This window comes from Zootoca vivipara, chromosome 12 (assembly GCF_963506605.1).
Source record: "Zootoca vivipara chromosome 12, rZooViv1.1, whole genome shotgun sequence".
NCBI classification, from domain to species: domain Eukaryota; kingdom Metazoa; phylum Chordata; class Lepidosauria; order Squamata; family Lacertidae; genus Zootoca; species Zootoca vivipara.
Genome location: NC_083287.1, coordinates 35,809,247 through 35,826,576, shown reverse-complemented (window position 1 = coordinate 35,826,576; position 17,330 = coordinate 35,809,247). Strand labels below are relative to the sequence as shown.

At 37.4% G+C, this 17,330-nt stretch overlaps 1 protein-coding gene across 4 annotated transcripts in view; it reads right to left on the bottom strand.

Moving 5' to 3' along the window:
- Positions 1 to 37: 37 nt before the first annotated feature.
- The window catches only part of CACNB2 (calcium voltage-gated channel auxiliary subunit beta 2), a 135,588-nt gene continuing 118,295 nt past the window's right edge, over positions 38 to 17,330 (bottom strand). For 3 of the 4 annotated variants that reach the window (XM_035129854.2, XM_035129855.2, XM_035129857.2), the window contains 8 exons: positions 14,605 to 14,738; positions 11,256 to 11,336; positions 10,963 to 11,021; positions 9,099 to 9,208; positions 3,509 to 3,660; positions 2,908 to 3,003; positions 2,131 to 2,316; positions 38 to 710 (listed from right to left, as the gene is read on the bottom strand). In XM_035129854.2, coding sequence (XP_034985745.1) covers positions 231 to 710; positions 2,131 to 2,316; positions 2,908 to 3,003; positions 3,509 to 3,660; positions 9,099 to 9,208; positions 10,963 to 11,021; positions 11,256 to 11,336; positions 14,605 to 14,738 — 1,298 coding nt within the window. In that variant the 3' untranslated portion in view covers positions 38 to 230. Of the gene's footprint in view, positions 711 to 2,130; positions 2,317 to 2,907; positions 3,004 to 3,508; positions 3,661 to 9,098; positions 9,209 to 10,962; positions 11,022 to 11,255; positions 11,337 to 13,949; positions 14,012 to 14,604; positions 14,739 to 17,330 lie in introns of all 4 variants that reach the window. The other variant, XM_035129858.2, reaches the window with a different exon arrangement.

Genomic DNA, 17,330 nt, shown 5'->3' with positions numbered 1-17,330 from the left:
TAACACCAGGGACTTTGCAGTTGTACTATGCCAATGTGTTATAGCACTAATTAAAATGAATATTCTATTTCATGCTATTGCTGTGATAGCAACAGCAAATTTTTTTTTTAAAAAAAGCAGCATACAGGATACAACATGTTCTGCAATGAAAACCCAGATTTGTTCTTTTTAAAAAAGGGGGGGGGGCTTTGTCATACACAACTTCAAAAGAAACACAAAACTGCCAAACGTTATTGGTGACTGTACACCTCTCGCTTCCATTCTGCTGTATCATTGCGTTTTTTAGATATCACTTCCCCATCCCTGTCACAATACTGGTCCCTTGATTTATGACGGCTACGCTGCTTGTTGCCTTCGTTATGGTCCTGCTCTCGGTCCTTTTCCTTTGAGCGGAGCCTTGATTCTCGGTGTCTGTGATCACTGCTCCCATGGGACTCATCCCTGTGACTGTGATCTCGATGAGAATCATAGTGTTCATGAGGATAATCCTCCTTTGGCTCTACGTATGCTGAATCTTTGCTGTCTTGTGTTTCCAAGTCAAAAGTTTCTTGTCTAGTCAGGCCACGACTAGTTCCACTACGATGGTTATGGCCTGAAGTGGAAGAGCGGTGTTGGGATTTCCTGGTTGGTTCGGCCCGTGCTTCTTCTTCAGCTTGGGAACCAGTTCGTTCAGGGGCTGATTGTTCATTCCTCTGGTCTCCTTGAGAGCCCTGATTAATACAACAGAGTTGTAATTTCACACTGGCAAATACTGAGCAGAAAACGCATTATAAACCATTAATGTCATGATCCTTAAACTGTTGAGCAGACATATTTTTCACAATGCTATTCCACAGTAAGCTGTCTGAAGTCAACCTATGGCTAACAACTATGGTCAAATCTAGGAATACAAGAATTGGAACTTTTACTGGAGATACTGCTTTATAATACAAGTGAACCTTCATGCACAAAGAAAACAAAGTTAGTTTCACTTTATTTTCAGTTAGGCCCTGAGCTCTGGTGATCATATCAACTTTTCAGAACATTTTGATTAGCCCCACCTCCCAGCACAGACACACCACACGGAAAATAAAGAGCAGATCTGGCAATGAGGTGGGTGAATCAGGCACAAGATAAACCTGAAAGATTTTTGAAAGCAGACATCATCGCAAAAAAGATCAATAGCAAACCACATAATGTAGGTGAATCAAGAGTTTTCATTTTAAAAACAGGATACCGTCCTTAAAATAAAAATTATTCAGAGGTTCAAGCTTGATAGCACTTGTATTATAACATCAATAATATCACTGCTGTACTGTTTTTTTAAGGCAGTTAAGCTTTTAAGTCCTACACAAGCATACTAGGGAGTAAGCCCCACTGAATTCAGCAGAACTTACTTCTGAGTAAACATGTTTGGATTGTGTTGTAAGTGCGTTCTAGTTGTGGCAAGATGTGTTTTTAAACTGCCAATTTACCTTTTCAGAAGGGTTGAACTTTGCCACAAAAAACAAAAGACAGAGTGAAATTATTGTTTAATTTCCTAGCACATTACTGAAAACAGAAATAAAAATTACCAAGCATAATCAAACCTAATCTTCATCAGCACAATGTTTTGAAATCACTGAAAAATGAACAATTTTGATTAATCATCTTAACTTGCATCATATTTTTTTTACAATTCTCACAAAATCACTTAAAAGCAAATTCAAAAGATTTAGCTACTCCTAATGAAATGCTCATACTTAAGATATTATCCTAAATATTACAGTTTTATTTTTTATTACAAAACTAGAGTTAAGGCAAGAGCAGAACTCTTTTGATGTTTTCTACAGTCATAACTCCTAGAAAAAGTACTTCTACTTAACCTTACATAGACAGCTTTTGGTCATTAATTCAATAAAGCCAGAATCTGGCTGTTGTAAATTGCACAACCTGTCTCCATTTTCATATATTTTATTTATTTCAGGCTGAAATGGAATAGCTCATCTTTCACCTGCATCGGATCTGAAAGCTGAGAGAACACCTGCAATCTTTTAATACTGGGAATTAGACCCATTTTTGTAACACAAAGAGCCACCACAGTGCATGTGCACAGCAGGGACTCTTGGAGGGAAGCCTTAAAACCAAACGGCATCCAAAAAGTACCTTTACCTGCAAATTAACATTTGGGCCTGGGTTGATAGGAAGAGTGGCGGTTGCCAGTGTGCGAGTGAGAAGCTCATTAGGAGGGTGGCTGCTAGCAGGGTGTGTGGACTTCCAATAAGCTTCCAAATAGTCAGCCAGGTGCTCGCAAGCATCTTCAAGCTGATTCTCGTCCAGAATCACATCAAACATTTCCTGGAGATTAGATTAATGCAGTCAAAACAATACCAAAAAAATTAATAAATCGTCTAACGCCACAACCAAAGAACTATGGAAAACCATGTTCATAACATTCAAATCATTAAACTCATGTGACACTTAAAGTCAGCCAAAGCTTTGCCACACAACACAGAAATTTACTACTCCGGAGTGTGGGGAATCACTATTTCCACCACTCTGGTTAAGATTTTGTTTTCAGTTGGCAACTGAAAGTACAAAAGAGAGGTTTTGGCAAGAAAGGAAAACCCATTATTACAACAGAAAGCTAAAAGACCAGGATATAACACCCAGCATACAATATCCAATACTTGGGTACATAGAGGAAGAGACCATTGATGTAGGAGTTATTTAATGGTCTTTTGACCTGGATAAGGAACTCTGCTACATAGTGCTGCATGCACTATTCATCCCCTCAAAGCCAGCTGGCTAAGCTATGTTTAAACTCATGGCTAGAACTTGCTGCAAAAATTAAACACACAGATTCACTTTCACATTGTTTTCAATCAGTAGAGAAAGGAACAAGTTACAGTTCCACAGCTCTACCCATCTATGTTAAGAATAACTCACTGGAGGGCACTGAGCCAGTTTATCAGCTGCTACCATTTGAACATTAAGGTGCTTCGCCTGAGATTTGCCTCGGGATTTTATCAACCTTTGTAAAACCTGTGGGAAAAGAAGACCACAGTTAAAATATGAAAGAATGAAAATATAATGGAATCAATTTTGAACCATGTAAGAAACAGATTGCATGCATAGATACTGCAATGAGAGAATTATTTTAAAGTAGGGGCACAAAAAACACTGATCAACTGCAGGGTGAGTCATAGTGGACCAGCAAGCAGCCCACACTGCCCCTTTAAATTCTTTAAAATTAGTTTCTTTTGTGCATTCAGAGCCAGCCATTTCACCCCTCTTGAACTCTTGTTGCTTCATATTGTGAAGCCAAAGATGTCAATTGTATAATGTATTCTCCCCTTCCTTTGGGCTTAGTCAGAAATACGGCAGCAAACTGTACTTATGTACTGTTCATTAAATATATTTTACCACACAGAACTTCAAAGATGTAATTCATCAATATTTCCAGGCAACGCAAGTATCTCCACACCACAGCATGGGACTGGAAGCAAAGGTTAGGCCAAAAACTGAACTACCAGTGGAAAATATTTACCTTTGGAGAAGTAATCTTTACATACACTATAATGGGAGCCAGAGAAGTTTTACCAAGTTGAGCTGGATGATTAATAGTATCGGCATCAAGTACTACCAGCTGTAACGTCCTTGCTAATTCAAATATTCGTTCAATTTCACTCTGAACTTCAGCTGCGGAAAAGCAAAGAGACTCTTGTTTATGGCTGTGTTCGTTTTCCACACCCACTTTTTATATAGAACATGATGGTTCTGTTTGCTAAAAAGGTTGGAGAAGCCTAAATTGCCAACAGGTTATGGCCATTTTAATACCAGCCAGGAGTTCTGGGTATACACATTAGAGAATGTTTCAGAATTTTCATCTCCTGCCCAATATCTTTGGATACTGGCCTTTCTTCACATTTTCATGCAGGTGGGTAGCCCGATCCAGCACCTTTCCTGGCACCCAAGAATAAGAGTGGCGTATGAACATTAATCAAACTGAATGCTTTGTACTCGTATAGCATACTCTGTAAGGGCCATTGCTGCTGCCCTAAGACTACTGCATGTCAAAGTAAAGAGAGAAATAAAACCACACCTGTCACTACCCCACTGTAGCTTCCAGTAAACCATCTTCAACTGATAGTAATCAAAATAATGGGTGACCAAATCGTACTCTCTCTGTTTCTATCAATATTTGTGGTCTTGCTTCTGTACTGGATTGCTGTACTTCAACTTTTAAAAAAATATTTCAATATTTCAATAGGCACTTCTCTTATCTGTCTTTGGCATGTCAATGAAATATACCTGCTAGCTGCCTTGGGAATGTCAGTGATTTATATAGTTGCAATTTTTTAAAAAAATAATGAAATGTATTTGCAGTGCTTTCAACCCTTCCTCAACTGTCTCACTATTTATGTAACAAGAACAAGAGAGTCACAAGGTCTCAAGTACAAAGGTTAAAAACATGTCCAGAGATCTGCTAGAAATCAGAAAGAAATGATCAAGAAGGGCTGAATAATTCACTAGAAAGGTGGTTGTCTCATGTGTAACACTGGACCTTATGGAGCAAAAGCAGTCTTGCCTATAACTGCAGTTCTTTTAAAGTGATTCCATACGAATTTGTGTGTGTGACTTAAGAAGCTGGTTATTGTGAAGTCTTTTCAAAGCAGTGTCAAGCGCTGTCAGTTGCTACTTTTTTTCTGGAAGACGGTAATTATGGGATGGGAGGAAGAGGAGGCCTCCACCCTTGGCCTCAGTCAAAGCATAGTATTCTCAGTGGAGACTGAGCCAGTATACACAAAATGGCAACATTCCAGAGGTTGCCTTATATTTAAAACATTTTTACCCAGCTTTATTTCAGATTAAAAGCTGCTCCCTCTTTCATGGTGCAAGTCTATTTAAGAGCCAGGAAAGGTCTCCAGATTGCAACTGGGAAGTTGCTATGCTGGCAAGTATGTTTTAGCAGCAAGGTGTTAACATTTATTAAAACTTCAAGCGAGGATTAGCTTTTGGAACTTTCAGCAGGGTTACAGTTTTACTATTTGTAATTACAGTGGCATTTTTTCTGATATTTAGGAAGACAAAGAATCTCACGCGGTGGATTGATATTTAATTTTCTGAAGAAGCTGATAAATTGCTACTCGTTTTAATGGCAAAGGACGACACAGTTCAGCAAAAGTATATATATGACCTTTTTGTTTTGCATTTTACAACCTGGGCAGGAACAATAATAGAAAAATACATACATTTAAGAACTAGGAAATATCTATCCATCTAGGCTAGGAACAGATTTTTAAGTTCTGAACAAAGGTGGTCCACACTAAATGCCTTAGCCCCAATCCCATCTAGATGCTGGTGGATTCACACCAGCATATTTAATTGGGCTTATATCCGAACTTTGCCTCTAGATATAAGCCACATTGCCTATGAATGGGAATCTCTCTCTCTCTCTCTCTCACTCACTCACTCACACTCAATATAATATAATAATATAGTATCTAATCTGACAAAACTTCTGGATACTAGGGCCTCTGTACACTTCTACATTTCTATTCTTTATTAACTTCACCAGATTTCACATCAAACAACTAATGAGATTCAAATATGAGAACCTGCCAGTCAATGAAATGAATGTCTTCCTAAAGGAAGCTATTTAACGGTGTTCAAAAGAGGGGGGAAAGCCACTGCCTAATCAATAAAAAAATTATACACCAATACTGAACTGTCTTGAGGACAAATTACGGTAATTCAATAAAATGACACTGCTACTTATCATGATAATGTGTTACATGATAAAATGCTAGACACAAAAATTGCTGCCATGTATGAAATTTGTGTGAAGCAGTGTTTTCTCTTTAACGGCTGAAGCCAAAATGTTCCCACCTTATCAGCAACCTGGTCCTGTACTCGGGCTATAAGGCCGTGGATACATTTTGGTAATTTTAGTGAGGTCAAACAGGCATGCAGTGTGAGGTAAACTTGCTCTTGGAATTTTGAATGCATTTGCATTTGCTCATGGCATTTTACTGCATTTTGAAATGCAAAGGAACTGCTATCAAAGACAATGGGCAACAGATTTGTCCAGAAATATTTACTGTATTTTTCCATGTTTTGGATGAGGTTTTTTTGACACAAATATCATGTAAAAAAGTGGCATAATGAGGTTATATTTGGATAAAGTATTATTAGGGAAGGAAAAATTATGGTTTATATATGACCAAGAAACCCTTTAATATTATTATTATTATTTAGCTATACTAAAGATGTGGTGCTGCATGAAGATTTAAAAGTCATTCTTCTCTTAACAACAGCCCATACAGTCATAACCTCAGTTTACGACCGCAATTCATTCCGGGGAGGCGGTCGCTCCCCGAGTACGTTGTAAACAGAGCGGCTCTTCTGCGCATGTGAGAAGTGCCGATAGAGGGCTTCTGCGCATGCTCGCGCTGAGCTGATCACTTCTGCACATCCGCACGCCGTAGAACCCGGATGTAAACACTTCCGGGTCCGCGGCGGTCCCAAACCGAGGTATGACTCTATGACTATTAATTATGTCAGGTATGGGTGTGAAACAGACCCTCCTGAATTAGAAGCCTGGGTGCTTGAAGTCTGGGACTTAGTACACTTGATAAAACTAACATAATCAGGGTTAGGGAAGGTAGACAATGGGAAAATAGTTTTACAGAAAAGTGGAGTTGCTTTATATCTTCTCTGGGATTTGTTTATCTTAACCAGTTATCAAATCAAATCTGTTAATTATAGATATATATTTATATCCAGTTACTTGAAATTATGCAGAATTATCAATATGTCATTTTATATATTTAAAATTTTAAATCCCCAATTTACTTTTCACAATTTTATTACAGGTTGCTGGTGGGTGCCTGCCTTGTTTTAATCCGGAAGACTCCATGGTGGGGGCAGAAAGCACTGAATGTATCATGATCTGGCTTCGTCACAGTGCTAAAATCTGAAACCAAGTAGGAGTGCAATGCTTTCCACTCTCACGATAGAGAATTGTTTGTTTATTTGTGGCACCCACATGTAGCTGGGGAAAATAATAAACAAGATCATGGGATAGGCAGTGGTGAAACAGCTCCCCACTTTCCCCATTTTTGAACTGAAAAATTCCAAAAGGGTGTTTTGGCTCTATTCAAATTTTGTTTGCCTGGAATGTTATTTATCTTATCCAAGAGAGAAAGTTATAAAGGTATAATAATAGTGTATAAGGTATATTTTATGGTATAAAAATAAAGAACAATATCTTGTTGTTGTTTGATGTTGTTGTTTAGTCGTGTCCGACTCTTTGTGACCCGTTGGACCAGAGCACGCCAGGCACTCCTGTCTTCCACTACCTCCCGCAGTTTGGTCAGACTCATGTTGGTAGCTTCGAGAGCACTGCCCAACCATCTCGTCCTCTGTCGTCCCCTTCTCCTAGTGCCCTCAATCTTTCCCAACATCAGGGTCTTTTCCAGGGAGTCTTCTCAGCATTGCTGATTCTTATCCTCGTAACGGTTTCTTCTTGATTATGATTATTTTGTGAATTATAAGCCAACCTTCTGGTGTTCTGGCCATGAATGATGCAGTATTAGGGGAATTAAGATGGGTGGAAGGCTCATCACACGAATATGTGCAAATTAGTGGTTCTAGTCCTTGAAATGGAGAACTCTTGATCAGGGCTGTATTAGGTGTGTGAACTATTGTTAGATTCCTGATCCTCTGAGGCTAAGAACTGGGTTCTTTGTACAATGCGGTAAACATAGTTTACTACAAAAATGATACATTTAACAAGCAATGGAGACTTTAGTTCCTTATAGTGATAGATTGTAATGCTATTAAGGGCTACCACTGTACAATGGATGTGGTTTTCATGTGTGCAGTATCTTTTGCTAGAAACAAGGGATGTTGGATGAACACAACAACTGCACATTAGTTAAAATACAGCAGTTTTTCAAACATTTAGAGGTTGTTTTTTCTAACACAATCGGCTTGGCATGTATAGCAACAAAACAAGTAAACAAAGCTTCTAAGACAACATTTTCAAAGCAAAGCTCCTCTAATATACATGCAAGAATGTGTGCATATATTACACAAAGGAGAACTGCTTCTACAAACAGCTGCATACAACTCTTTTTGTACATGCACATTTACTATCTTAGACTAGTGCAGTACATATTCTGAGTACACAATTTAGATATCCAATCTTAGGTTTTTTTTTAGTATTTTCCTGCCAACTGTGACTTGATTTCTGACATTTAAAATTGTTGATATCCTCTAGAATAGAGAATTCCATACAGACTACAACAATAACTTGTTTTTACTGTTACAAAACCAGCTATCAGAAAGAGATAGTGGTTTTGTGAGGTGCAATACGTCATGAACACAAAGACAAAAGCAAAAATAATTAGCAACCATATATACATACCCAAAACATCTGGAAAGGGAGGGCATTAATGAAGCAAAGAATGGAAAAACCCAAGACAATCAGGTTCTTGTCCAAAGCATACAGAATGAGATAAGGTTACAACAAGAGCAGCTAGAAATGTAACATACATGGGAACAAACAAGAAAAAGGGGTTGGATTCTTGAAACTGACTAAATGAAGCAAAAGCCATAGATTGGTTCAGCAACTTATACAGATGGCATGTACACACAGACACATATATGGCTACTGGATTTTAACCATGTGTTCTTCCTTTCTCACACAAATGTACATTCAAATAACTTTTCAACAACAACAAACATGCTATGCCCAGGAAATGCTTGAATCGCTAATGACTTGACATGAACTTGGAATAGTTTCTTTTAAGCTGTGAGACTGTCCATGGTCCCAGCATATGGTTTGATGCAAATACCTCCTGCAGCTAAGCACGTGTAGGTCTGGTCAGTACTGCTACTTTGAAACAGGCACATAATTTCAGATGCACAATTACCCAAAAAGTACATGTGTAACCTCAGTAAGATCTATGGATGTACCAAAATTGATTTCCAAAGGGAGGCAGTGCCTAAACCTGACACTGTACGTGGAGTCATGGTGAATAATTCCCTTTTTTTTATAAAATTAAAAGTTTTCAAGTTTTGGATTATTATAGTTAGTGATGACTTTTAATACTATCATTTCATTCACTTACCTAAACTTGACCTTGTATTGGACCGTTCTATTATCGCATGCTTGCTGGGATTGTTTAATACTGAGCGTTTGGCAAGCGAGATGTCTGCTGTGACCCGTGTGATTGATATACTGAACAAAACAAGAAAAAAGAGTAGTGTTGTAATTCATTGCAGAGAAATCTAGGATACTTTTAGCACACCAAGTTAGGGCCCCTCCTTTTGGTTTGTTACCCCTCCTGAGCCAAAAGGGGTTTTCACACAGCACTTAAAATCTTGAGGTTTCAGACTTTATTTTTGCTTATCTGCTCCCAAGTTAAACCTTATAATTATCTCTCTCTCTCTCTCTCTCTCTCTCTCTCTCTCTCTCTCTCTCTCTCTCTGTGTGTGTGTGTGTGTGTTAGTTTTGAACTTAAAAAAACCAAAACAAAACAAACAAACAAAGCAAGCATCAAATACAACTTAGATGCTGTAACAGCAGAAACAGTAACAATGGTATAATCTCTGTACAGGAAATTTGCCTTAAAAATTGTGTTTAAAACAGTTATACAATATAGCTTTATCAAATAAGTTGCCTTTCACAATGGGAATTATATTTTCTAGAAAAACACATGCACCCAGAATGAACAGACAAGGAACAACAATAAAACAAGGGATTTGCCATTACCCTAGAGAAGATGTGGGAAGCCTTTGGCCCTCCAGAAGTTCCTGAACTACAACTTCCATCAGCACTAGCAAGCATGGCCAATGTCCAGGGATGATGAGCTTAGGAGTTCAGCAACATCTGGAGAGCCGAAAAGTCCCCACACTTGGTGGGGGTGTTGTTGTTGTTTTTAAGCAGTGGTTGGGAAACTGCCAGAAATGTACAGAAGATAGTTTAACATAGACTTGAGACTTGTGAAACTGTTTCCTACACAGTTTACCAGTTGAAAGTGGAATCCAGGTCATAGCAAATAGCGATCATCATCTTTAGATTGCTTTTTTCACTACACAACACATGCTTAAAACTAGCTGACTAGAAACAAAATACTTGCTAACAAGACTATATTACAATCATGAGACTAGTTGATTTTTTTTAAAAAAACTCAGGGGTTGTATACATTTATGTTGCTGGCAGAATTACATCTGATCCATCAATATAACAGTGACTGAGGTGATAATTTGCAATTACCACTGCTCTCTGCCCATTCCTGTACCCCTAATCTGCTTTTATTTATATGTTTACATATTTAGTTATGTATCCAAGTACCACTCTGCTTTTCTTGTTTCTGAATTGGTCGCTAAAAACATCTGATATGCACTAAGAGGTCAATCCTACTCAGAACTCCTAGGTAAGGAGGAATAGGACTGCAGCCATGATCTGCTTCCTTCAACGTTTTTGAAAAAAGGTAATTTCAAAACTAACCAAATAATATCAGTTTCTGAAGATTGGTAATTCCTGTCAAATAACAAACAGAAAGAAATAGAACAGAAAAAAACAGAAAAAAATATTACACATGAGGTTCATTGGTGACAATATTTTGCTATATATTGCTTGGATAAAGCTTAGAAAATATTGCTTGTAACATTTGCAGACAACAGGAAAGGAGACAAACTTGTTCACACTTGAGAAGCAAGTTGGATATAGCATAAGAGGACGGATGAAAACAAAATCCATCCATGCATATTCAAGCCCTTAAGGCTTACATGGATGAAATTCAGGGAGAGGTCTCTCAGCTGTGATCTCTGGTAGCTTATTTCAAGAAGGATGTCAACAAATTTGCGAAAACTCAAATAAGGGTAAAAGCAATTAAAAGAAAAATAAATCTGAATTCCATTCAGATATAGGTGGGGGGTGGGAATCAGTCTTAAATAATGCAACTTAAGTCTAGATTCTTAAATACTTACCGCCCTTCAAATCTATGTTTTAAAAAATCAAATAATGCTTTTTGCATCATGTCTGTCACCTGAAAGTAAAGAAAAAACAAACCAATTTAATGTAAGATTAGTGAATTAATATTTTTACTCTTAAATGAACAAAATGTTGCCAACAACAGGCATGGGGGAATCTTAATAAAAATTTCACACACTTTGGCAGCATCAAGGTCGGCAATACCTTTTAAAAACATTGAACTGGTTCTCTTCCTCTCATAGTTTCACATAGAAAAAAAAATGATACCAAATTAAATTAAATTTCTTACCTCATATCCCTTTAAGGAAGGCCCCACTAAGACTACTGGTCGCATAGAAGGCACTACATCATACGGAGGGATGTGTTCTGTCTGATAAAGAGAAAAAGCACTAAACTTCTAGTTCCTACATAAAGGTTAATTCTAATATTTTATTTTTATTTTTATCTAGCTGAGGTTCCAGTGGTGTCACTGGGGAAAATCTGAGGTGCATATCCCCTCCAGGGCTCTCCCAGCAACAACTTCAAACGTATCAAAAGATTATTCTTATTTGGGAGAATGTTTTTAAAATGCTTCCATCCAACCTTATTTGCATAGCCAGTTTAAATTATATTCACTCCATGCAACTGAAAGATAACCATCACTCTTAAAGAGTGGTAAATGAACTATATCTATAAAAGCCTATTGCCATCAACTTCTGGTAACTGAAGACTACTGTATGGTCAAAGCTGTTAGACAAATCAATAATAGAATTGAGGCTGTAGAGACAAGAGGCAAACAAAAGGTTAAGAATCACCAGTCTTCACCCCTCAATATAAATATGGTTCATTAAACCATGGCGATAGCAATTTGAAATATTTTTTATTGGACTTTTAAACTTACACTTTTATTTTCAAATCAACTGGCATATGAATTCACAAATACGATTATCTTAGCAACTGCTGAATGCTATATTAGCAGAATTCTAAACAGCAACCCTCTCCAAAAAAACTCCTGCTAATGGTAATGCATGTTTTGTAAATTACTTGCTTGATTTATCATGCAAAAGTTATGAATGGATAATTGACCATTCAATGTGTAAAACGTGTCATACAATTATATGCAAATATGGTCAAAAGGGTTTTTTATATATAAAAAAAATACTTTACCCAAACCACCAAAAGTGGCTTATTTAAAACATTGTTTCAGTTTTGCTTGTTTGCAGGGCGCAAAATGTTTCAAATTCAAAACCACCAACCTGGAAAAAGCTTAAAAGTAGGTATGCCAGATCTATTTTTCAAGGGCCTACATAGTATAAATACATCAGTCAACATCACAGAATGTTGTCATCGTTCATTATTTCAGTATTCAACATGTCCCAAGTGTAATAATAATAAAAGCAATAAGGTAGAATACAAACATAAGAAAACAAAGACAAACATTTATACAGCAACAGCACAAAATGCCACACAAGCAGCAGTCTAAAACATGGAACACAGTTGTGTCAGTGTTTGTTTCTATTTACATGTAAATTTGACACATAATTGTTAAAGGAAGAAGAATGAATAACAGTGCCCGAGGCATCAAAAGCATGTGAATTTAATTTTTGCATGCCAGATCCACTACCTGCTTAGAAGCGAAGCCTATTGACTCTGCTGTGTAATTATGAATATATACTTTTGGAATTATTCTTGCTATAAAGATAAATAACCTGGTGCATGCATTACTGTATCAGCCCTCATGAATAATGTTACAACCCTATTGTAATTGCCAAATCAACATCCCACTATAATGTATCTCTATGTTTTATGGTGGCTATCCAAAAACCAGCCTCACTCTAATAACCCTTGAAAATTAGGGTAGGTACAGATATTACCTTATTTGATGGAATACTGGTACTTATTAAAATCAGCTGTATGCTAGCCTTTAGCTTTCCCCAGCTCTAATTAAATATGCTGTCAGTGGCAATATGTTATGGGACTGAAACGTGCAACAAGAGACTTTCACCTCTATATTACTGTTTCAAATTCATTCCAGATAGCTAGGGAGGGATATTTTTTTTCTTCATCTGATGGCTGTGCTTTGACTGTTACAGTGAGTTAATTAGAGTGTCTATCCAGATTGTGGTGAGCAAATGTCAACACATGACATGAATTTCTCCTGCACATGGCAATTTGGTTGAGATTTTGAGAAATCTGCTTTATAAAAGTGAAAGGACTAAAAAAGAATTATTAGGTATGGTTCTTAGAAATAGCCTTTCATTACTAAGGAAAATTTAGGCCCAGTAGAAAGAAGGAAACTGAATCATATTTAACAGAAAATATACATGTGATGACATAGGTGATGAATTTTAAAAATATATTAATTTATTAATTTATTGGATTTATATCTTGCCATTCTGGGGAGAAAAAGTAAAACACCCAACGTGCCCAATGTTTTTATGTACTAGTACTCTGTAAAGCAGTGGACAATGTAGCTTTCATATGAACTGGCATAGATAAACAAGGCAAGCAAGGGATTTTTTTTAATTCAAGCAGAACTGAACAGTTCTGAAGACAACTGGACTGTTGTGAAGGTAGTGAATTTGTTGTTTCATTGAGCATGCCATAGACCACACTAGCAAAACATTGGCCTCTAGAAGAACACGTATATAATGTATATATAATGCTAGGTGTGAATATAATTTTTTTATTTTAAAATGAGATTGCTTCAGTAAAAATAAACAAATAAATATTAATAGCTAGCTTTGCTTTCCACATGCTCATAACTGGCTGCTAAATAACGAATTCTAGTCAGGTCTTTGGGAGCATCTTTTACTTCCCAGACAAGGGATGAAAAGAGTATGACAATACACCACATTTGTCAGCCTCCCTATTGAGTACCTTTTGACTATGAAGGGAGTCCCCAGTCCTGTTATCTAACAGGCAAGATGCTATAGTCTGACTGCTGGAGGAGAAGGCAAGAACAATGGGAAAGAATTTATATATGACAATAGGAAAAACTCACAGTAGACCGCCAAAACAAGCCTGCAGTTTTCCACTGGTCTTGCTCATCTGCAGATTTTGCACCTAGTGGATTAGAAGTTTAAATACTGACTAAATTAAAAATTGCAAGTTCTTTTTAAAGAACAAGATGAGTATCTGTTTAGATTTAACAAAAATGAATTATAAGACTGAATTACAAGTAAAAATCTGGAAAAAATGACAAAGAATAAGCATGCACTAGATTGGTGCATTATCTGGTCTTGTCAGTTTTTGTTTACTTCTGTGGATGTTTAAAGAAATTCCCCTGGCAGCCTATTATTCCATCAAAAAGGAAAAGTACCGTAAGCAACATTTGACTAAGTCACTCACAGGGCCGGGTCTGCCTGTTTCTACTGTACTGGAACAGCTAGCAGTCTGATAAGTTTCTTCCTTTGTACTGAAATGATTGCACCACTTAAATGCTAATGATGCCAGTGGCAGAATAAATACAACTAGTGTCAAGTAAACTTACCGATTTCTGCTTCTGCTTAGCTACAGCAGCATGGAAAAGAAACAAAGAATAACAAAAGCATGCATGTTATTGGCTTGTCAAAGGACGCAGACAGTCAACAGGACTCAAAATGTGACGCAGTGCAGGTGAGCAGGTGTACAGATGGCAGCTTGGAAGTAGGCGTTACCTTCTTAAAGAAGGGCATTCTTTTCTCTTTGGAGTGGGGTGATGTGACACTGTTTGCACTGGGTTTGGGGGAGCGATGGTTTGCTGGAATATCAATTTCTTCTGCATCTAAACCAGTGGCATCTATGTCTATAGCTATATATAGATAAACAATGTACAATTATCAGATGGCAGGGAGAGGAGAAAAGGGTTAAAAAGAAATAGTAAGCAACAGTATCCCAGGTCAGACGTCCATCAGAAATATCAAACAGAATAAAAACAAAAGGGGGGGGGGTTAAAATGTACAATACTCAGGGATTAAATATAGGCATACAGATACAATTATATACAATTATAAATTGCATTTAATTTTTGTTCAATTTAAAGTTTTTTCCAGCTTTACCAATACAAATGTATCCTTCATAATACTGGAATATACACTTTCAAGAATGACTGAAGGTTTATACCAACTTTGAATCCATAACCAAGCTCTCAACACTGTGTGACCTAGGTTGTGCCCAAGTTGCATAGATTACCTAACCTCAAAAAAGAATGCATATCACACATACTTATCTTGTGGCCTGTAGTATCTCCACCCCCCCGCCCCCACCCCCCAAAAGGTGATTAAAACCTACTGATGGGTCATGGAATTCAAATGAGTGGGTAATATTGCCAGTGGTGGTTAAGGGCAATTAACCACAGGGGGGTTGGCTTCTTGTTGGGGTTGGAACCTGTTGGTTCCTCTCATGAAACGTTGTGAATCCCTATAATGATTTGACAGATCATCATTCACCTCTTGTGAAAACTTTTAATGTATCACATAAAGAAAATTTTAAATACTATAAAAATATGTGTTTGATGTGAAACAGGCAGAAAACCAAACCTGTTTTAGATAGCTGAAGTTTTAAAATTCTTTTAAATGAAAGTTATCTATAGTCATCTAGGAAATGCTATAGCTATTGAGGGCGCCAACTGCCTTTGTTTAAGTAAAAACAGAACAATAAACTGAGTATACATTCCAATTATATAAAGCTTTACATCGTAAGGAAACAGGAAGAAGGTGAGAAGGAGGAAAAGACTATTATACGACACTATGGAGCACACAAATGTCTTATTGAAAGGGCTTTCTAACAATTATATTAATCGGAAAAAAATTACAAAGATGGATAACCAATTACCATTAATGAGGTACAAATTCAATTGGAAAATGTTCAAGTATTATGTCTATTAGGCTACCAATTTAGGTCCATTTAAAAAAGTTCCCAGGTTAAAACGGAAGCCACAAGACAATTAATGGCATATGAAAAAATAATAGTGGAAGGAAAAGTAATAGCAAAAGTGTTAATACTATCTCTGTATAAATCTATCATGGAGGTCCAATTTTGTTTCAGCAAAATTTCAGAAGTGGTGAGAACTGAATTGGGATTTAGAAACTAAAGATGCACAGAACAGGCTGTGGACAAAAGTGCCATACAAATTTTTAACACTCGATTGGGAGCCGCCCAGAGTGGCTGGAAAAACTCAGCCAGATGGGCGGGGTATAAATAATAAATTATTATTATATACTGACAACAACCAGAGAAAGAACCCTTAAAATTGGGCATGGCTGGTCCTTAACCCGTAGCCATCTAGCATATATAAAACTGAACAGTTCTCCCACATGTTGGAGAAGATGTCCCACTATAGGCAAATATCGCACATGTGGTAAAAGGTAAAGGGACCCCTGACCATTAGGTCCAGTCGTGACCGACTCTGGGGTTGTGGCACTCATCTCGTGTTACTGGCTGAGGGAGCCACCGTACAGCTTCCAGGTCATGTGGCCAGCATGACAAAGCCGCTTCTGGCGAACCAGAGCAGCACACGGAAACACCGTTTACCTTCCCGCTGTAATGGTACCTATTTATCTACTTGCACTTTGACATGCTTTCGAACTGCTAGGTTGGCAGGAGCTGAGACCGAGCAACGGGAGCTCACCCCATCGCGAAATTTCGAACCGACCTTCTGATCGGCAAGCCCTGGCTAGGCTCTGTGGTTTAACCCACAGCGCCACTCGCATCCCTCTAGCACATGTGGTGGGAGTGTGCAAAAACAGAAAAGTTTGAGAAAAGTAAATGTACAGAAATATATTTGATTACAAGGCAGAGAGTCCCCATGAACCTAAGACTGGCTCTCTTTTATAGTCATGATATGCTGCAAATTTGAAACAAAGAACTCATAATGAATCTATTAACTGCTGCAAGAAAAACCACTACCAGGACATAGAAATCATTACAATTATTAACTACGCGCCAATCTGACAAACAGCATTATTGGAAAAACTGACACACAAAAATAAAAGTACTGTAGCAAGAAGCCAAAAGAAACATGACAATTTTTATGCAATCCGGTGTGACATTATTGATCACACAAAGAGGCATATGGTAGAACAGTACCCATAGTTTGCAGCAGTTTTGCGCTCATGAAGTACATATTTTAATTACCCTCTTCTCCCCTCCCTTCCCCCTTCCTATAAATTCTAATTATTATTGATACAAAATACCATTTATTTATGGCCACCGATCCAAGCAATACACATTATTATGTATCATTTTATATCTGCAATAACTGTAATAATTTTGGTATATACACTTCAAAACAACTTTGCTAATATATTCAGAAATGTTAAAAGAAGGGTCTTTACGACATCAGGGAGCTGGGTTGTATGATGAACATTAAAGCGGTGCAAACATCTCCCTGTCTTAACTCCCA